The following is a 22275-nucleotide window of genomic DNA, read 5'->3' on the forward strand; positions in this document are numbered from 1 at the left end:
TCTCAAACCCCTTTTAACCTTCCATGATTGGCAACTCAAATAGTGAATGTAACCTTTCCTGACAATTGGCAATCCAAATCTCGTTTAATGGCTCCTTCCCCAACTATTGGCAACTCAAATCCCTTTTAATGTAACCTTGTCCCACGATCAGCAACTCAAATCCCTTCCAACGTAAACGTTCCTGACAATTGGCTATTCAAATCTCATTTAATGGCTCCTTCCCCAACTATTGGCAACTCAAATCCCTTTTAATGTAACCTTGTCCCACGATCAGCAACTCAAATCTCTTCCAACGTAAACGTTCCTGACAATTGGCTATTCAAATCCCTTGAATGTAACCTTCTCTAAAAATCAGAAACTTATAACTTGTTATAACTTCTTATGATCAGCAACTCAAACCCAGTTCAACGTAAACTTCATTGATAATCGGCAACCCAAATTTCTTCTAATGGATCCTTGCCCAACTATTGGCAACCCACATCTCTTAAATGTAACCTTCCCCTTCAAACTGCAACCCAGACCCCTTAATCGTTACCTTAAAATGTATACATTTACAAACTACCCAAATATAACTTTCCCAGGCTCTCGGCAGCTCCAGTCCCTGAAGCGTAACCTTCCCGACAATTGGCAACCAAAATCCCTAAACTCCCTAACTTTTTACCAGATTCCCAACCTGATAACTAAATCTTAACTACCATCAGTGAACTACAACCTAAATTCTTGAACCTTAACCGTACAGTACAACCCCCGACACACCTGCCCTTGTTTAAAATATAGGTTGAGCATTGTTTAATTCTATACTATTTCTGATTTAAATCAGGAACACTGCTGTTCTTATTCACCAATACAACTCAAACAGAAAGGCTTGACCAGTGCAGCGGTAATAATAACTCAGTTTCAGTTTGGTGTAAAATATGTATTCAGAAGATCATTTAGCAGCATGTACAGGCATGTATTCACATGATGCCTGATTACAGATGTATTTATTAAAAACAAAAAATGACAGTATAAACTTCTTCAGTCAGTTTATAAAGTATCTTGAGGCCGTGTTCGTGTCTCTGATGTCCTTCAAAGCCGTGATGAACAACCCGATAGCGTTTCAGAGAGTCTACCTCTGTTTCACCTCCAAGAAACACAGACCGGAATATTCCACACCTCCACTGTGGAAACAGATAAAGATAAATCAGAGAAATATACCAAACAACAGTTTGGTAACATGCATCATCCTGTTATTGGCCAGTTTCACCTATTGCACATTTTCTTTTCTCTCTCCGCCAATCGAGTTAAGGGAATTCATAACACGCCTTATACAAACACTTAAATTTTATTATTACAAAAAAATGCGGGAACTGCTTGCTAGCTCCTGTAATGCTGGAGAAGATGAAACCAAAACTTCACGTGAGCTTCAGTTTAGAATCGCATTAAAAAAAAGTCTAGAATACATTTTTCCCAGCAGTCTGAAGGTGTAAGAACGTGTACCTCCTGACGCCGGGCATGATGACGATGCTGAGGGTGTTCTCCTCCAGAGCGCTGAACATCTTCCCCACCGTTCTGTCCAGAGTCCTCATCCCACGTTCCACCACTCCATCCTAAAACCACACAGACGGTTATTCAGCGTTCAGCCGGGGTTACAGGACTTCCTGTAACAGATTTCTGTTTTACTGCTCACCTGAGGACAGGTAGGTCCTGCTGTAATCTCCAGCCCCTCCCCTCTCTGCTCCTCTGGGACAGGTGTTTCTCCGCTCGTCTCCATGGTAACGGGGCAGGTGTGTGTCCAGGTGTGCATGTGAGGGGGTGTTAGAGCCCGACACACATTTAGGGTCCGGTTCCCCACCTGCACCGGAGAACCCACTGCTGCAGGAACGCTGTCAGCACTGAGGAACCCTGAGGAGAGGAGGACGAGGGTGAGCTGAGGGATGAAGGTCCACGAGTTTCTTAACTGAAGAAGAAACACCTTAACAAAGATCAGATCACCACGACTAGACAGTCGGAACATCTCCCAAACGACTCTAAAACAACACCATAGCAACCAACTCCTCCCTCATAGCAACACCTTAGCAACTGACTCCTCTATCCTAGCAACACTGTATCAATAGTCCAGCAACACCTTAACAACTGACTCCTTTATCATAGCAACACTATAGCAACAGTCCAGCAACACCTAGGCAAACGACTCATAGCAACACCATAGAAATTAACTCTTAAAAACACAGCTTAGCAATCAACTTCCATATTACAGCAACACCTTATCAACCACCTTGCAAATGTAGAGAGTGGTTATTAGAGTTACTGTAGCCTTTCTGTCAGCTCTAACCAGCCTGACCTCTTGACCTCTCTCATCAACAGAGCAGTTCCATCTGAAGAACACTCTAGGTGTTTTGTTATTGATGGAATCTTACCTGAAGATGCTGCCATGTGATTGGCTGATTAGATAATTTAAATTAGTTTTAAATTTACTCACTGATGTGGGCGTGCCTTCGTAATTTCCCAGAGTTCTTTGGAGGTGTGATGATGTCACGAATGGGACCAAATTGGCTGAAGGTATGGAGCAGGTCGTCAGGGTGATGATGTCGTGAGGAGAGACCGCCCACGTAGATCACATGATCATTTAAAACATCGTCCTGTAGCTCCGCCAGAGACGCCTCCAGGTCCAGGGTCAGTTCACTAACCGGCCGCTGTACCTACAGACACATTACAACATACGTTTACACAACATTTACACAACACATACACAGTTACACAACATATACACATTCATACAACAGTGTATATTCACCAACGTTTAAACATCGTTACTTCGACTTCTAAACAACATTACAGTAGGCATCAGCACTTGGCTTCGAAGTGGGTCACCATAACCCCTTAGCAACCACCTAGCAACACCTTAGTAACTCATTTCTATATCATGGCAACATCTTTGCAACCACCCAGCATCACAAATATACGCAATGCATAACTGATAGCTCTGATTAATCAGTGTTATTGATTAATATGGATTAAAGCTGCAGATCTTACCTTTATTGTTTGGTTGTTTATCTGGAGACGGTTCTGCAGAGCGAGCTGAGCTCCTTCCAGATGCTGAAACTCCACCACAGCATACATCTACACACACACACACACACACACACATGTGAAGACAGACTCCGCCTCTTTTCGAACCTTTTTACCAAGTAGCATCACAGCGCTAACGCTCGGAGGAAAGCAGCGCAGCGACTCGGTTCTGATACATCAGCTCACAGAAGCAGCCTTGTGCTGATCCACATCACCCTAGGAGTGATGAGGGGAAAGAGCACCATCTACTGTACTGTACCCACCCAGAGAGAGCAAGGACAACAACTATGCTCTCTCGGGGCTCCGGCAGCTGATGGCAAGCTGCATGACCAGGATACGAACCAGCGATCTCCTGATCATAGTGGCAGCACTTTTGACCGCTGGACCACTCGGAGCACTGCGACTACCATATTTTTAAAGTTGGAGTAAAAAAAGTTTACTTTTTATCCAATCCATCCTACACTACAGCACCATAGCAACCACTTACTTCATACAGCTTTTATACAGTACAGTAAGTGTGTGTGTGTGCATGTGTGAGTGAGTATGTGTGTGTGTGTGTGCATGTGTGAGTGAGTATGTGTGTGTGTCTCACCGAGTGTGTTTTACGCAGTAGTCGGACGGAGCGTAGTTTTCCGTAGCATCGTAACAGTGTGTGTACATTCTCCTCTGTGTGTTCCCATGGCAACGGACCCACGAACAACACACACATCTTCCTTAACCTGTCTGCCATCTGAAACACACACACACACAATATTACACACACATCATACACACACATTATTACACACACACACACACACACACACATATATATGTACCTGCTTCAGGTGAGGTGTGCTGCCCCCTTCTGGACTGTGGTTCAGTATATCAGTGTAGGAGGAGAACTGCAGAACACTGAGGGCGTAAGCCCCACCCACTCGCTCAGCCACTGACACCACCTACAGACACACAGGAAATACAGACACGCAGGATTACAGACACAGGATTACAGACACACAGGATTACAGACACAGGATTACAGACACACAGGATTACAGACACAGGATTACAGATGCACAGGATTACAGACACGCAGAAATACAGACACACAGGATTACTGACGCACAGGAACACAGACGCATGGGTTTACAGATGCATGGGATTACAGACGCATGGGATTAAGGCACAGGATTACAGACACACAGGAACACAAATGCACAGGATTACAAACACACAGGATTACAGACACACAGGATTACAGACACACAGGAATACAGACGCACGTGATAACAGACACAGGATTACGGACGCATGGGATTATAGACACAGGTTTACAGACAAAGTAATACAGACGCACGTGATTACAGACACAGGATTACAGACGCATGGGATTACAGACACAGGTTTACAGACACACAGGAATACAGATGCACGGGATTACAGACACACAGGAACACAGACGCACAGGATTAGAGACGCAAAGGATTACAGACACACAGGATTACAGACGCACAGGAACACAGACGCACAGGATTAGAGACGCACAGGATTACAGACACACAGGATTACAGACGCACAGGAACACAAACGCACAGGATTAGAGACGCACAGGATTACAGACGCACAGACGGGGGAATACGGAGTTTGAAGGATAAGTATGCTGCAGTCAGTAGAGGGTATAAGCAGTGTGTATACGTTGTGTGCAGTGTGTATACGTTGTGTATGCAGTGTGTATACAGTATGTACTCACCTGTTTGTCAGTACTGCAGTGGTGACGGCGCCACATCTGGCTGGACCTATTCCCGCCCATCGTTTCTGATCTACCCAGGAACAGAGCCGACTGACCCGACTTGTGCAGAGCGTAGCAGAACCTCAGAGGGCTGTGGAATGATATTACCAAACTACTGACCAAAGTACAGACTGATACTGAAGGAATTACAGACTTATACTGACCAAATTACAGACTGATATTACAAAACTACTGACAAATTACAGACCTTCAGTGTACTAAACAAATCACTTTATTAGTGAGAAATCATATTGTGTCTGATTGTGTAACTGACCTGAGTCTGTTGATGGGCAGTGATCCGTTGGTCAGTGGTCCGTTGGTGAGTGGTCCGTTGGTCAGTGGTCCGTTAACTGCAGACGGTTGGACAGCAGGACTAATATCCCACAGATCCTCCAGGTGAGTCTCAACTACCTGAGATAGACAACAACGAATACACTGTCAGCTGAATAGTGAGGGATTGTGGGTAGTGTAGGCTGAATAGTGAGGGATTCTAGGTAATGTAGGCTGAATTAGTAGGGATTGTGGGTAGTGTAGGCTGAATAGTGAGGGATTCTAGGTAATGTAGGCTGAATTAGTAGGGATTGTGGGTAGTGTAGGCTGAATAGTGAGGGATTCTAGGTAATGTAGGTTGAATTAGTAGGGATTGTGGGTAGTGTAGGCTGAATAGCGAGGGATTCTAGGTAATGTAGGCTGAATTAGTAGGGATTGTGGGTAGTGTAGGCTGAATAGTGAGGGATTCTAGGTAGTGTAGGCTGAATTAGTAGGGATTGTGGGTAGTGTAGGCTGAATAGTGAGGGATTCTAGGTAGTGTAGGCTGAATTAGTAGGGATTGTGGGTAGTGTAGTTTATATAACCTGTTTTGGTCCTTTGCTGATGAAATACTGGGCGAGTTCCAGAGCTGCTCGGGCGTCTTCGCAGGGGTCATGACCTTTCCTCTCTTCACTCTGTATCTCTCTCCTTACACACACACACACAAATACAAATAAACACACACACACAAATACAAATAAACACACACACACAAATACAAATAAACACACACACACAAATACAAATAAACACACACACACAAATACAAATAAACACACACACACAATTATTGGAGTTGTAGTGAGTGCTGATCTCATGATTCTAGTTTGTGTCACATGATTGTTGGCGTGTGTATAAGTGTGTATGAGTGTGTATGAGTGTGTGTGTAGGTGTGTGTGTGTGTGTGTGTGAGTGAGTGTGTGTGTGACTCACCTGAGGATGATCAGGGCTAGGTGCTTCAGTTTGAATCTCTGGCCGAATTCTTTACGATACAGCAGAGACGTGTCGATCACATGAGGGTGAACCAGCTACGATACAAATACAAAAACACACAATTAAATAAACACAAAGCACAAATACCATTAACAACACACTATATACATAAGGGTTGCTATGGTCTCTCAGGTGGTTGATATTGTGTCGTTAAGGGTTGCTATGATATCTCAGGTGGCCTTAATTGTGTTTTTATGGGTTGCTAAAGTGTCTCAGGTGGTTGCTATGCTGTTGCTAAGTGGTTGCTATCATGTTGTTGAGGCTTGATATGGTATCTCAGGTGGTTGTTATAGTGTTAATAGTTATTGTGGTATCTTAGGCGGTTGATATTGTGTTTTTGAGGGTTGCTATGGTATCTCAGGTGGTTACTTTTGTGTTGTTATGGTTTTCAAAGGTATCTCAGATGCTTGCTATTGTATTGTTACTAATTGCTATGGTATCTCAGATAGTTGTTTCAGTGTTTTTAAAGGTTGCTATGGTATCTCAGGTGGTTATTACAGTGTTGTTAAGAGTTACTATAGTATCTCAGGTGGTTGTTATAGTGTTGTTAAGGGTTGCTATGGTATCTCAGGTGATTGTTATAGTGTTGTTACTGGTTCCTGTGATATCTCAGGTGGTTGTTATAGTGTTGTTAAGGGTTGCTATGGTATCTCAGGTGATTGTTATAGTGTTGTTACTGGTTCCTGTGATATCTCAGGTGGTTGTTATAGTGTTGTTAAGGGTTGCTATGGTATCTCAGGTGATTGTTATAGTGTTGTTACTGGTTCCTGTGATATCTCAGGTGGTTGTTATAGTGTTGTTACTGGTTCCTGTGATATCTCAGGTGGTTGTTATAGTGTTGTTAAGGGTTGCTATGGTATCTCAGGTGGTTGTTATAGTGTTGTTAAGAGTTGCTATGGTATCTCAGGTGATTGTTATAGTGTTGTTACTGGTTCCTGTGATATCTCAGGTGGTTGTTATAGTGTTGTTAAGGGTTGCTATGGTATCTCAGGTGATTGTTATAGTGTTGTTACTGGTTCCTGTGATATCTCAGGTGGTTGTTATAGTGTTGTTAAGGGTTGCTATGGTATCTCAGGTGATTGTTATAGTGTTGTTACTGGTTCCTGTGATATCTCAGGTGGTTGTTATAGTGTTGTTAAGGGTTGCTATGGTATCTCAGGTGATTGTTATAGTGTTGTTACTGGTTCCTGTGATATCTCAGGTGGTTGTTATAGTGTTGTTAAGGGTTGCTATGGTATCTCAGGTGGTTGTTATAGTGTTGTTAAGAGTTGCTATGGTATCTCAGGTGGTTGTTATAGTGTTGTTAAGAGTTGCTATGGTATCTCAGGTGGTTGTTATAGTGTTGTTACTGGTTCCTGTGATATCTCAGGTGGTTGTTATAGTGTTGTTAAGGGTTGCTATGGTATCTCAGGTGGTTGTTATAGTGTTGTTACTGGTTCCTGTGATATCTCAGGTGGTTGTTATAGTGTTGTTAAGGGTTGCTATGGTATCTCAGGTGATTGTTATAGTGTTGTTACTGGTTCCTGTGATATCTCAGGTGGTTGTTATAGTGTTGTTACTGGTTCCTGTGATATCTCAGGTGGTTGTTATAGTGTTGTTAAGGGTTGCTATGGTATCTCAGGTGGTTGTTATAGTGTTGTTACTGGTTCCTGTGATATCTCAGGTGGTTGTTATAGTGTTGTTAAGGGTTGCTATGGTATCTCAGGTGATTGTTATAGTGTTGTTACTGGTTCCTGTGATATCTCAGGTGGTTGTTATAGTGTTGTTAAGGGTTGCTATGGTATCTCAGGTGATTGTTATAGTGTTGTTACTGGTTCCTGTGATATCTCAGGTGGTTGTTATAGTGTTGTTACTGGTTCCTGTGATATCTCAGGTGGTTGTTATAGTGTTGTTAAGGGTTGCTATGGTATCTCAGGTGGTTGTTATAGTGTTGTTAAGAGTTGCTATGGTATCTCAGGTGATTGTTATAGTGTTGTTACTGGTTCCTGTGATATCTCAGGTGGTTGTTATAGTGTTGTTAAGGGTTGCTATGGTATCTCAGGTGGTTGTTATAGTGTTGTTACTGGTTCCTGTGATATCTCAGGTGGTTGTTATAGTGTTGTTAAGGGTTGCTATGGTATCTCAGGTGATTGTTATAGTGTTGTTACTGGTTCCTGTGATATCTCAGGTGGTTGTTATAGTGTTGTTACTGGTTCCTGTGATATCTCAGGTGGTTGTTATAGTGTTGTTAAGGGTTGCTATGGTATCTCAGGTGGTTGTTATAGTGTTGTTACTGGTTCCTGTGATATCTCAGGTGGTTGTTATAGTGTTGTTAAGGGTTGCTATGGTATCTCAGGTGGTTGTTATAGTGTTGTTACTGGTTCCTGTGATATCTCAGGTGGTTGTTATAGTGTTGTTAAGGGTTGCTATGGTATCTCAGGTGATTGTTATAGTGTTGTTACTGGTTCCTGTGATATCTCAGGTGGTTGTTATAGTGTTGTTAAGGGTTGCTATGGTATCTCAGGTGATTGTTATAGTGTTGTTACTGGTTCCTGTGATATCTCAGGTGGTTGTTATAGTGTTGTTAAGGGTTGCTATGGTCTCTCTGGTGGTTGTATATTTACGTACGTTCAGAACCCGCAGGTCATTATCCAGCGAGTGTCCGACCAGAACAGCGTCCGGCGGCAACAGATCCACAAGCTTCACCTGAACGTCCTGCAGACGAGTTTCTACATCCTGCAGCATCGAGCGGGTTATACCCGAAAACCTGCAGCAATACATACCGGCAAAATATAATATATACTGGAGCATAAGTGTGTAAGTGTGTGAGTGTGTGTGTGTGTGTGTGTGTGTGTGAGTGTATGAGGGTGTGTGTGTGTGAGTGTGTGTGTGTGTGTGTGTATTAGTGTGTGTGTGTTACCTGGTGCAGTAGTTGATGATGGGGTTAAATGGTTTCACTAGTTCATCCAGCAAACAGCGCCCCCTGCTGTCCACCAGTGCTACCCTCGTTAACTCAGTTCCAGCCTTAGTTATACACTAATCACACACACAACACACACAACACACACTTATACACTAATCACACACACTTATACACTAATCACACACACAACACACACTTAAGAGATCACTTAAAAATGATGAGTTTTCTCTGGAATATAATCAAGAGGAAGATGGATGATCACAAACCATCAAACCACCAAACTGAACTGCTTGAATTTTTACACCAGGAGTAAAGCAGCATAAAGTTATCCAAAAGCAGTGTGTAAGACTGGTGGAGGAGAACATGATGCCAAGATGCATGAAATTAAAACTGTGATTAAAAACCACCAGGGTTATTCCACCAAATATTGATTATTTCTGAACTCTTAAAACTTTATGAATATGAACTTGTTTTCTTTGCATTATTTGAGGTCTGAAAGCGCTGCATCTTTTTTTTTGTTATTTCAGCCATTTCTCATTTTCTGTAAATAAAAATATTTCTGGCAAAAATATGAATAAATAAATAATAAAACATTCTGTTGGGGTTCACTCACCATCTCACAGTCCAGACCAAACAGAGGGCTGCTGTCGGTCACATGATCAGCGCTCCGAGTGCACGCAAACGCCTCACAGCCCCGCCCACCTGCACGGCATTATGGGTACACAATTATATAATCAGTGCTGAAAACTATCTATCACTCTCTCTCTCTGTATCTCACCTTTAATGGGAAAACTCTTCTTAATCATTTCCTCCTCCTTCAGCAGATAACTGCTCATCCCGCTCTTCTTCAGACCAAAGCGCCGAACCACCGGGTGATACGCTACCTGAGCTACACACACACACACACACATTTACAGTGTTCATATGATCCACAAACTCATTCTGACATGCACTACAAGAAGCGTAGGGGGTACTATAGTATAGTGTTATTGCAGTGCTGACCTGTAGGGGGTGCTGTAGTATAGTATAGTATAGTACAGTATAGTATTATTACAGTGCTGACCTGTAGGGGGTGCTGTAGTATAGTATAGTATAGTATAGTATAGTATTATTGCAGTGCTGACCTGTAGGGGGTGCTGTAGTATAGTATAGTATAGTATTATTACAGTGCTGACCTGTAGGGGGTGCTGTAGTATAGTATAGTATTATTACAGTGCTGACCTGTAGGGGGTGCTGTAGTATAGTATAGTATTATTACAGTGCTGACCTGTAGGGGGTGCTGTAGTATAGTATAGTATTATTACAGTGCTGACCTGTAGGGGGTGCTGTAGTATAGTATAGTATTATTACAGTGCTGACCTGTAGGGGGTGCTGTAGTATAGTATAGTATTATTACAGTGCTGATCTGTAGGGGGTGCTGTAGTATAGTATAGTATTATTACAGTGCTGACCTGTAGGGGGTGCTGTAGTATAGTATAGTATTATTGCAGTGCTGACCTGTAGGGGGTGCTGTGTGGGCTGCTGGGCTGGACTGTGGGTTTGGGAGTTCAGCAGTGAGGAGCTCAGACAGCAGGTGGCCTGAGGAGGGCGCTAGAGTGCATCTCTGTGGAATAAGAAAGGACAAAGCGTAATCTCGATCAATTATAATCTCAGATTATCACAGATTACTATATATTACAGAATATCACAGATTATTATAGATTATTATATATTATTTTATATTACTACAGATGATTATAGATTATTAATCTGCAGTATGTGTGTGGTGCAGTCCTCACAGTGCTGTATTTGGTCCTCAGCTGGTTGAACTGGGAGTAATGGGAGTAGAAGTGGAGCTGGGTCAGTCCCTCCAGAACCGCCACATTAACCCGGACCACCCGGCGCCGCCCCCGGAGACGACACCAGCTAAACCACAACACACAAACAAACAATCAACCAATCAATCAAACAATCAAACAATCAACCAATTAATAAATCTATCTTGTTTAATATTTCGGATGTGTAATATTTGAGGTGTGTGTTTACAGTGTTTGTTATATATATATATATATATATATATATATATATATGTATTAAATATATATATATATATACCTGGGTTTTTGAGATCCGTAGCTGGTCCCCAGTAGGCTGTACTGCACCAGTCTGCACACGTCCTCCACAGTGATTGGTTGGCGCTGCTGCAGTGATGGGCGAGAGAGGTGTGGTCTGTGCTGGTGCTGCTGGGAGACAGAGAGGTCCGGTTCTGCCTGGTTCTGATTGGTCTGCATGTCCGTACCTCCCTCAGCGGCCTGGTTCTCCTGCGGTTCCTCACCAGCCTTTAACCTTTTCTGAGCAGGACTGGACTCAGCAGAACCGCCCAGCTTTCTCTTACTGCCGACAGCTCTGGACATGATGGACCGAGCTTCTGTCCCGCAGATACCCCCTGAACCACCGCAGGGTACCACCTGAACCACTGCAGGGTACCGCAGAGACACTGCTAAGAAAACAGGGGCAGGAGTTAACAAACCACAGTCCAGACCAAAGCTCTAAAACTCATTTTAACCACAAGAAGACGTGTTGTGTATAAAGAGAATTTACAACAGAAAACTTAACTTTACCACAGAAAACTCAAATTTCCCACAGAAAACTCAAATTTACCACAGAAAACTCAAATTTACCACAGAAAACTCAAATTTACCACAGAAAACTTAACTTTACCACAGAATATTTGAATGTATCCCAGAAAACTCAAATCTACCTCAGGAAATTAACATTTACCACAGTAAATTCAAATTTACCACTGACAACTCTAATTTACCACAGAAATCTTGATTTACAACGGAGAACTCGAATTTACCACAGAAAACTCGAATGTACCACAAAAAAAAAAAAAATTTACCACAGAAAACTCAACTTTACCACAGACAACTTAAATAGTAGTATGGTTATACATAGTAACATATTTATTAATATAAAGTTATGTAGAATTTAATAGAGTTATATAGAGTTGTGTAGTTATACAGTGGGTTGGACTGTATACAGTAAGAGCATGCTGCTGCAGTGAGTTATATAGAGTTAATTTAGAGTTATATAAAGTGAGTTAGTGTATACAGTAAGAGCATGCTGCTGCAGTGAGTTATATAGAGTTAATTTAGAGTTATATAAAGTGAGTTAGTGTATACAGTAGGAGCATGCTGCTACAGTGAGCTATATATAATAATTATATAGTTATATAGAGTGAGTTACAGTGTATACAGTAAGAGCATGCTGCTGCAGTGAGTTATATAGAGTTAATTTAGAGTTATATAAAGTGAGTTACTGTATACAGTAAGAGCATGCTGCTGCAGTGAGTTATATAGAGTTCATTTAGAGTTATATAAAGTGAGTTAGTGTATACAGTAAGAGCATGCTGCTGCAGTGAGTTATATAGAGTTAATTTAGTTATATAGAGTTATATAAAGTGAGTTAGTGTATACAGTAAGAGCATGCTGCTACAGTGAGTTATATAGAGCTATATAGAGTTAATTTAGAGTTATATAGCGTTATATAAAGTGAGTTAGTGTATACAGTAAGAGCATGCTGCTACAGTGAGTTAAATAGAGCTATACAGAGTTATATAGAGTTAATTTAGAGTTATATAATGTGAGTTAGTGTATACAGTAAGAGCATGCCGCTATAGTGAGTTATATAGTTATATAGACTTATATAGAGTTAACTTAGAGTTATATAGAGTTATATAAAGTGAGTTAGTGTATACAGTAAGAGCATGCTGCTACAGTGAGTTATATAGAGCTATACAGAGTTATACAGAGTTAATTTAGAGTTATATAAAGTGAGTTAGTGTATACAGTAGGAGCATGCTGCTGCAGTGTGTTATATAGAGTTAATTTAGAGTTATATAAAGTGAGTTAGTGTATACAGTAGGAGCATGCTGCTGCAGTGAGTTATATAGAGTTAATTTAGAGTTATATAAAGTGAGTTAGTGTATACAGTAAGAGCATGCTGCTGCAGTGAGTTATATAGAGTTAATTTAGAGTTATATAAAGTGAGTTAGTGTATACAGTACGAGCATGCTGCTGCAGTGAGTTATATAGAGTTAATTTAGAGTTATATAAAGTGAGTTAGTGTATACAGTAGGAGCATGCTGCTGCAGTGAGTTATATAGAGTTAATTTAGAGTTATATAAAGTGAGTTAGTGTATACAGTAGGAGCATGCTGCTGCAGTGAGTTATATAGAGTTAATTTAGAGTTATATAAAGTGAGTTAGTGTATACAGTAGGAGCATGCTGCTGCAGTGAGTTATATAGAGTTAATTTAGAGTTATATAAAGTGAGTTAGTGTATACAGTAGGAGCATGCTGCTGCAGTGAGTTATATAGAGTTAATTTAGAGTTATATAAAGTGAGTTAGTGTATACAGTAGGAGCATGCTGCTGCAGTGAGTTATATAGAGTTAATTTAGAGTTATATAAAGTGAGTTAGTGTATACAGTAGGAGCATGCTGCTGCAGTGAGTTATATAGAGTTAATTTAGAGTTATATAAAGTGAGTCAGTGTATACAGTAGGAGCATGCTGCTGCAGTGAGTTATATAGAGTTAATTTAGAGTTATATAAAGTGAGTCAGTGTATACAGTAAGAGCATGCTGCTGCAGTGAGTTATATAGAGTTAATTTAGAGTTATATAAAGTGAGTCAGTGTATACAGTAAGAGCATGCTGCTGCAGTGAGTTATATAGAGTTAATTTAGAGTTATATAAAGTGAGTCAGTGTATACAGTAAGAGCATGCTGCTGCAGTGAGTTATATAGAGTTAATTTAGAGTTATATAAAGTGAGTTAGTGTATACAGTAAGAGCATGCTGCTGCAGTGAGTTATATAGAGTTAGAGTTATATAAAGTGAGTTAGTGTATACAGTAAGAGCATGCTGCTGCAGTGAGTTATATAGAGTTAATTTAGAGTTATATAAAGTGAGTTAGTGTATACAGTAAGAGCATGCTGCTGCAGTGAGTTATATAGAGTTAATTTAGAGTTATATAAAGTGAGTTAGTGTATACAGTAAGAGCATGCTGCTGCAGTGAGTTATATAGAGTTAATTTAGAGTTATATAAAGTGAGTTAGTGTATACAGTAAGAGCATGCTGCTGCAGTGAGTTATATAGAGTTAATTTAGAGTTATATAAAGTGAGTTAGTGTATACAGTAGGAGCATGCTGCTGCAGTGCTGCTGCTGTATAATCAGTGGTTACTCGGCTGTATCTGAGCTGTTCTGGTATATAAAGCTGTAATCCGGGTGTGTGAGCTGCTATTGATCAGATATCGATCAGTTATTGATCAGATATATATCAATATTTATAATATAACCCGATATAAAGGAGGAATAAGCTCTTACCCAGCGATCGATCTGCTGCTCCTGATCTGCTATCAGTCCTGACCCAGACCCAATCAGCAGAGCGCCGAGCACCGAGCGCCGGAAGGGGCGGGGCTACCGGTTTAAATACAAACCGCGTTACACTGTAGAGAAAAAGAAACGCAAATTAAACCGGATTATTCTCAATTATCCGCTTTAACTGAACCGAACTGAGCAGAGATTATGAGCTAAAGTAGCGCAGCAGTTATGTAGAGTTATATATAGAGTTATATAGAGTTATAGAGTAGAGCTGAATGGAAGTAAGTGAGCGGCTGAAACATGTCAACAAAGAAACTAGCCCGGTGAGAACATCTATCTATCTATCTATCTATCTATCTATCTATCTATCTATCTATCTATCTATCTATCTATCTATCTATCTATCTATCTATCTATCTATCTATCTGTCTATCTATCTATCTATCTATCTGTCTATCTGTCTATCTATCTATCTATCTATCTATCTATCTATCTATCTATCTATCTATCTGTCTATCTATCTATCTATCTATCTATCTATCTGTCTATCTGTCTATCTATCTATCTATCTATCTATCTATCTGTCTATCTGTCTGTCTGTCTGTCTCTGTTTGCATGATTGTCTATTAGTCTGTATGTGTAAAAGGAAAAAAAAAAAAAATATATATATATATATATATATATATATATATATATTAATATCTCACTCTGTGTGTGTGTGTGTGTGTGTGTGTGTGTGTTTTTTTTACTGTAGAGAGCTGGGTCTGATTAGGAAGCGCAGTCAGTCCTCCAGTGCTGAGAAGAACCCGGCCGGTACCAGTAAGAACCAGTTTATACTGTACTGGTATAGTACTAATCTGTAGTACTGATGTGTAGTACTGTGAATGGACAGTATTAGACTGTAGAACTGTAGGAACTGGACTGTACTGGGGTCTCATGTACTAAGACTTGCGTGGACTATAATGTTCCGTACGCTCAGACCTGAAAAGTTTTCTCTTATTACATCGCAATCAACTTGAAATCAAGCGCAAATGCACAAAAACATCACACCTGCCATGACTCCTCCCTCAATTACGCAGAGTATAATGTTATAATAACAATAATAATAATAATTATTATTATTATTGTTGTTGTTATGAATATTATTATTATTAATAATAATATTATATACACGTAGCGTATAATTACCCATGTTTTAAATTGTTTTATTCTAAGATGGATAATAAATGTTTTCATTTAAATGCTTTAAATGAGTTGCTTACCAAGAAGCCGCCCGTCACGCACTCAGCTTGTTTTCTTATCCTCTTCTGCTCTTGGAAATCTAAAACGGCTTATAAGCCAGTCATCATCATGCGCCAAAAAACAGAAAGGTCACGGAAAATAAGCTCTAAATGAATTAGACCATTAGCAATATTTTCCAATAATGCCAACGCTGCATCTACAACAACTCCAGCACAAACTTTTATGCATGTTTATATAACCTAGGCTAAGTGGAAACACGTTGCACGATTATTTCAGTAAGCCAATGAAATTGTCTGATTAATTGACTTTATTTTACCCAATAATGGCTAATTACTACAATATGTGCATAAAGGATATCTTAATAGTTGTAATTTCAATGTATCGCCTCTAAGTGTCGCCAAATGACAAAAACACAATATATACGCACAAAAAAAAGGCGTACGCCCGAAATGAAAGTTCCGTGGGGGAACGCACTTTCTCACGTTTAAGTCAAATTTTGTACATCTGACCATGAGCGTGAAATATGGTGTACGCTATGTTTTTGTGCGTACGCACCTTTAGTACATGAGGCCCCTGGTGTGTAGGACAGTGAGTTAATGATACTAGACTGTAGTACTAATGTGTAGTACTGTGGATGAACAGTAGTAGACTGTAGTACTGGTTTGTTGGGCAGTGAGTTGATGGTACTAGACGGTAGACTATTACAGTGTTACAGTACTACACACTACAGTGAGTTGATGGTTCTAGACTGTAGTACGCTGAGGTTCTGTGTGGTTCTTGCAGATCAGCTGTTCTCCTATCTGATCGTTATTGATTTTGAATCGACCTGCTGGAGAGAGAAAAACAACTATGGACAGGAGATCAGTGAGTACCTCACTCCAGCTCTGCTCACGTATATATTTCTGTATATATTTATATATGTCTTTTTAATGTGTGTGTGAGAATATATATGTGTGTGTTGCTGCAGTTGAGTTCCCGGCTGTGCTGTTAAACACATCAAACGGAGAGATTGAGTCGGAGTTCCACTCGTACGTTCAGCCTCAGGAACATCCGGTTCTGTCCGAGTTCTGCACAGAACTCACTGGAATCACACAGGTAAACACACTGTACTCACCTGCACAGGTAAACACCCTGTACTCACCTGCACAGGTAAACACGCTGTACTCACCTGCACAGGTAAACACGCTGTACTCACCTGCACAGGTAAACACGCTGTACTCACCTGCACAGGTAAACACGCTGTACTCACCTGAACAGGTAAACACCCTGTGCTCACCTGAACAGGTAAACACCCTGTACTCACCTGCACAGGTAAACACCCTGTACTCACCTGCACAGGTAAACACCCTGTACTCACCTGCACAGGTAAACACCCTGTACTCACCTGCACAGGTAAACACGCTGTACTCACCTGCACAGGTAAACACGCTGTACTCACCTGCACAGGTAAACACGCTGTACTCACCTGCACAGGTAAACACCCTGTACTCACCTGCACAGGTAAACACCCTGTACTCACCTGCACAGGTAAACACCCTGTACTCACCTGCACAGGTAAACACGCTGTACTCACCTGCACAGGTAAACACCCTGTACTCACCTGCACAGGTAAACACCCTGTACTCACCTGCACAGGTAAACACCCTGTACTCACCTGCACAGGTAAACACCCTGTACTCACCTGCACAGGTAAACACGCTGTGCTCACCTGAACAGGTAAACACCCTGTACTCACCTGAACAGATAAACACACTGTACTCACCTGAACAGCAATCAGCATACCTGTCCACTATTCTGTGATTCTGTTGTTTCTTCCATAAATGTCCATATCCTCAAAATCATCTGATTGGTTTACAGAAACAGGTGGAGGTGGGGCTTCCTCTCCGGATCTGCTTGTCCAGGTTTACCCGCTGGCTGCAGACTCTGCAGCAGGAGAAGGGTGTGGTCTATGTGACTGACAGCAAAAACACTCCCTCTTCTGGACAGCTCTGCACCTTCATCACCTGGTCAGGTAACTGATGACTGTTTTTAATCTGGATTGGGTGTGCTGGGTGTAAATACTTATCTTTTAATCTAGATTGAAGGTTCTGATTGCTTTCTGCTATTAATGCTTTTAATCCATATCAAGATTTGGGAGTGTAAATGCTTCTGTTTTAATCCAGATTGAGATTTGAGAGTGTAATTGATTGTGTTTTATTCCAGATTGGGATTTGACAGCGTAAATGCTTCTATTGAATCCAGATTTGGAAGTGTCAATGCTTTTAATTCATATCATTATTTGGAAATGTAAATGCTTTTGGATTTGGGAGTGTAACTGATTTTGTGTTTTTAATTCAGATTGGGATTTGGGAGTGTAAATGCTTCTGTTTTTAATCCAGATTGGGAATTGGGAGTGTAAATACTTCTGTTTTCATCCAGATTGGGATTTAGGAGTGTGTTTGCTGTACGAGTGTAAACGGAAGCAGATTGTTAAACCTGAAGCACTGAGCAGCTGGATTGATCTCAGAGCCACGTACAGGGTCAGTACTCACGTTCACACTTACAGACCAGAACCGGTTCCAGGTCCAGATTAGATGATCTGATTGTGATTTAGAACCTGGCTGAGTGTTCCTCTGTTCTGCAGACGTTCTACAGTCGTAAACCTAAAGGTCTGAACGGAGCCCTGCAGGACCTGGGGATCCAGTTTAGTGGCAGAGAACACTCAGGTAATCACACCTGTATTTAAATACGTATAGTGTAAATAAAGTTATGTATAATTGTATATAATATATATGTGTGTAATATATGAACTGAGTGCAGGATTGGACGACGCTCGGAACACTGCTCGCCTGGCCTGGCGCATGGTGACGGACGGCTGTGTTCTGAAAATAACCAAATCTCTGAACAGGGTGAGTGGGTCTCCTTCAGGTCCTCTCGCATCGCCCAGACACCTGCACAGGTGATTATAGACCCTGCAGTGTTAATCAAACGAGTATTAGAGCCATAGTAAATAGCCAGTCCGCTTCTATAGTTATAGACTTTAGGAGCTACGAAGCTAATGTAGCTAACGTTGATAATGTAAGCTAAAACCCACTTTATTAGCAATGGAGGTACAAAGCTAATGTAGCTAACAATTAATGAAAGCTCATATACTACCAATTAGTACTGGTGCTTTGAGGCTAATGTAGCTAACAAGTAATGAAACCTAATACTCCACTGGTTAGCACTAGAGCTATGAAGCTAATGTAGTTAACAAGTATATAATATAGGCTAAAACCCCCCACCAATTAGCACTGAATCTATGATGCTAATGTAGCTAATATGTAGATAATGTGAGCTAATACCCTCCCAAATTAGCATTTAAGCTATGTAGCTAACAAGTAGATAATGTGATCAATTATCCCAACTAATTAGTGCTCAGGCTAGGACGCTAATGTAGCTAAAAAGTAACAAAACTTTATATTCTACCAATTAGCACTGGGGCCAACAAGTTAATGTAGCTAACAAGTATAAATAATTATTAAGCTGATTGGCTACATTTTGGAGGAGGAGGGGCTAATTAACTATCACTTTAAATCTGACCTCTCTCTCGTTCTCTCAGGCTCCGGTAAAGTCCAGGCCGCTGTTTGGACAGGGGCGTGTCCACAGCAAGAGTCCAAGTAAGACACGCCCACCTGTGGATGAGAACCTGCCGACGCCCTTCAGTAACCATAGCAATGGGAGCTCAACAGGAAACCCCAACACCGGAACCGGAACCGGGGTGTGTCAGAACCTGGTGCCGACCCGCACCGTCCTCACCTCACTCGTCACCCCAGTGTTTGTGAACACACCTCACCTACACACCACTCTCCAGAACACCACGCCCACCTCACCTGTAGGTGCGGCCTCTGAACTGGAGATGGCAGGCTGTGATTGGGCGGAGGGTTTCCTGGTAACAGAGGTCGGGGAGTCTGGGTCCTACGACGACGTGGTGTTGGAGGATGTAGAGTGGGGTATTGTTGACCGGGACGATTCTTTGTCGCCTGGCAACCATACACATACAGAGGTGAACAGACCACACCCACCACAGTCACAAGTCTTCAAGCCCCGCCCACAAACACAATCGTCCGTCTCCGTGTCGCTTCTTTCACGCCCAGATCCCTTCAAATCACTCAACCGCCCAGGATGTCGAGCTACAACTACAACTCCCAGCATGCCTTTCACTGTCTACACCGACCAATCGCATCAGTCCTCCTCGAGCAACTCCACAACAGGGTTTTTCAAAGTTCCTCACCCAGTTCGTTCACTTACCGTCAACCAATCAAAACGGACCTCCACCTCCATCGGCCAATCGAAACTCACCTCCTCTCCTTTCAACAAATCAGCTCTCTACTCTACATCTATCAACCAATTAAAGCCTTCCTCTGTCTCCTACAACCAATTACCTTCCACCTCCATCAACCAATCAAAACCATCCATGAATCAATCAGCTCACTCCTCCAATTTCTTCAACCAATCTGATGCTTCCTGTTCCAACAACCAGTCAGAACACTCCTCCATCTTTAACAACCAATCACCCTCCACCTCAGTCAGCCAATCGAAACCCTCCTCTACTTTTGTTAACCAATCAGCTCTCTCCTTCACTTCCAAAATCCAATCAGCTATGCACCTCTTCTCCAAAAATGCATCCATAGTCCCTGCCTCTTCTGACAACCAATCAAATCTTTCCTCCTTCTCTGTCAACCAATCAGCTCTTAACTACACATCCTCCAACCAATCAAAACACTTATCTATCTCTAACAACCAGTCAGTTCTCGCTTCCACCTCTGCCAACCAATCAGCTCTCCACTCCATCTCAATCAACCAATCAAGGGCTTCCTCTTCCACCAACCAATCAGAAAGCTCCTCCATCTGCAACACGACCATCTCTAACAACCAATCAGCTCTGTCCTCCTCTGCCAACCAATCACGCTCCTCCAGCACCATCAACCATTCATCACACTCCTCTTGTTACACCAACCAATCAAAACTATGCTCAGTGTCCTTCAACCAATCAGCTCCCTTGTCCCGCTGCTCCGGGCGGCGGTCCCTGCCCCTCTGCAGATCTGATGGTGAAAATTCTTTGGTAACCAAGTTGCCAAGGGTAACCAAGGTAACGGCGCCACTGTGTTCCTGTGGGCGGAGAGCCAAGCGTATGACGGTCGGTAATGGCGGCCCAAACCACGGACGAGCTTTCTACTCTTGCCCAGTCAGGAAAAGCGGCCCTGACCCCGCCCACAGAGGTGGGTGTGGCTTCTTTAAGTGGGAGTCGGCAGTGATCAACTCCACCCTGAAACCGAACAGCAGGATCAGCTTCAGTGTCCAAACAGCGGCTTCTAGAAACTTCCGCTAGCTCGATTACAGTTATTCGTTATTAACACCGTAGGTACCACCTGGAGCAACCACCTAGCAACACCCTAACAACTATCAGACATGGCTCCTAATCAGCCACTTACAGATGTCTTTGCAACCACCAGGAGAACCACTATAGTGACTTAGCAACCACCTACCGACACCCTAGCAACCATTGCACATGCCATAACAAAATTGTTTGCAGCATTTGAACCATAATCTTACTACATTCATATCCACCACTAGCAACATCATAGCTACCACAAAGCAAAACTTCAAAATGGAACTGCAGGAAGCTTCTGGTTGGGATACCATGGCAACCACATTTAGTGATACCATAGCAACTACCCAAAACATAAAAAAAACTGCCTTAGTTACCACATAAAACAGCACAACCACTACATAGCAACAACCTAGCAACCAGCTTGGCATTTTTTATTTTGTGTATGGAGTGTGAATGTGTGAAGTATTAAAACATTTTTTTTTTTTTATATATATATATATATATATATAAATAATGACATGGACTAAAGCTACTGTAATTATTATTTTATTCCTGAAATACTTGATAATTTAAGATGAATTTTATTATTTTTATTAATATTCTGCTGTTTGTATTGAAATGTAATTATATAAACAGATTTGAATTAAATTGTTTGTATTTTACAGCTAAAATGAAAATAAATCGGTGTTTGTAATATTTATGGTCTGATTTTTTGGCTTCAGTGGAAGAAAGTGAATTTTAAAATGTGTTTTTGTGGAGAAATATCCCTCTCAATGCTCTGTAAAATGTGCAGCAACTGATGTCAAAATAAAAGTACCTCATAAATGTAACAAGTATATTTAAAAATTCTTACTTGCATTTTATATTAAAACAATGTTATATAATAATTAATGTACAGTAAATTCACTTGTACAGTATTGTTCCCCTAAAAAATTAGACTGAACAAAAACTTTATACATATAATTAAGCATTTGGGTAAAAGCCAAGTACTTAATGTTTTCTTTCACAGAATTTGTATTTATTTTGCCACTTTTCTTACAATTAACAAATAATCTAAATGCATTTGTTAAAAAAAAAGAAGAAGCAATTGCGAACTTATAAAATATTTATGAAACAATATTTTTTTTATATTCTAGCAATTAATGCAAAAATCACAATATGGTGTAATATAATATAGTTATAAAGTAATTATTTGATATTAATTCGTTTTTTAAGCCTATTTATATATTTTTTTATATAAATGTATAACAAAATACTAAATTAAAGTTTCCGGCTCTGTAAAACCGGAAACGTTT

The 22275-nt window shown here is 41.1% G+C and overlaps 2 protein-coding genes across 3 annotated transcripts; one reads left to right on the forward strand and one right to left on the reverse strand.

The window, feature by feature from the left end:
- Window positions 1-901: 901 nt before the first annotated feature.
- On the reverse strand, window positions 902-14471 carry rexo5 (RNA exonuclease 5). 2 transcript variants are annotated; one of them, XM_049469341.1, is made up of 19 exons: window positions 14389-14471; window positions 11118-11502; window positions 10802-10928; window positions 10521-10626; window positions 9802-9912; window positions 9637-9725; window positions 9021-9136; window positions 8729-8867; window positions 6062-6156; window positions 5674-5776; window positions 5094-5230; window positions 4781-4910; window positions 3870-3989; window positions 3644-3781; window positions 3016-3102; window positions 2462-2681; window positions 1670-1884; window positions 1480-1589; window positions 902-1160 (listed from the first exon to the last, which is right to left on the reverse strand). In XM_049469341.1, exons 2-19 carry the CDS (start codon window positions 11414-11416, stop codon window positions 1109-1111), a joined length of 2394 nt encoding a protein of 797 aa, XP_049325298.1. In that variant the 5' UTR covers window positions 11417-11502; window positions 14389-14471; the 3' UTR covers window positions 902-1108. The 2 variants fall into 2 exon arrangements, with proteins under 2 accessions (XP_049325298.1, XP_049325299.1); XM_049469342.1 differs by having other exon boundaries at window positions 11118-11499; window positions 14389-14449.
- A 25-nt stretch (window positions 14472-14496) lies between these two features.
- On the forward strand, window positions 14497-21674 carry eri2 (ERI1 exoribonuclease family member 2). Its single transcript, XM_049469340.1, has 9 exons — window positions 14497-14708; window positions 15140-15204; window positions 16411-16491; window positions 16595-16722; window positions 17485-17638; window positions 18046-18146; window positions 18251-18332; window positions 18427-18515; window positions 19208-21674. The coding sequence occupies exons 1-9, from the start codon at window positions 14686-14688 to the stop codon at window positions 20975-20977; spliced, it is 2493 nt and encodes an 830-aa protein (XP_049325297.1). The 5' UTR covers window positions 14497-14685; the 3' UTR covers window positions 20978-21674.
- Window positions 21675-22275: the final 601 nt, after the last annotated feature.

Source organism: Astyanax mexicanus, chromosome 21 (assembly GCF_023375975.1).
Source record: "Astyanax mexicanus isolate ESR-SI-001 chromosome 21, AstMex3_surface, whole genome shotgun sequence".
NCBI classification, from domain to species: Eukaryota; Metazoa; Chordata; class Actinopteri; order Characiformes; family Acestrorhamphidae; genus Astyanax; species Astyanax mexicanus.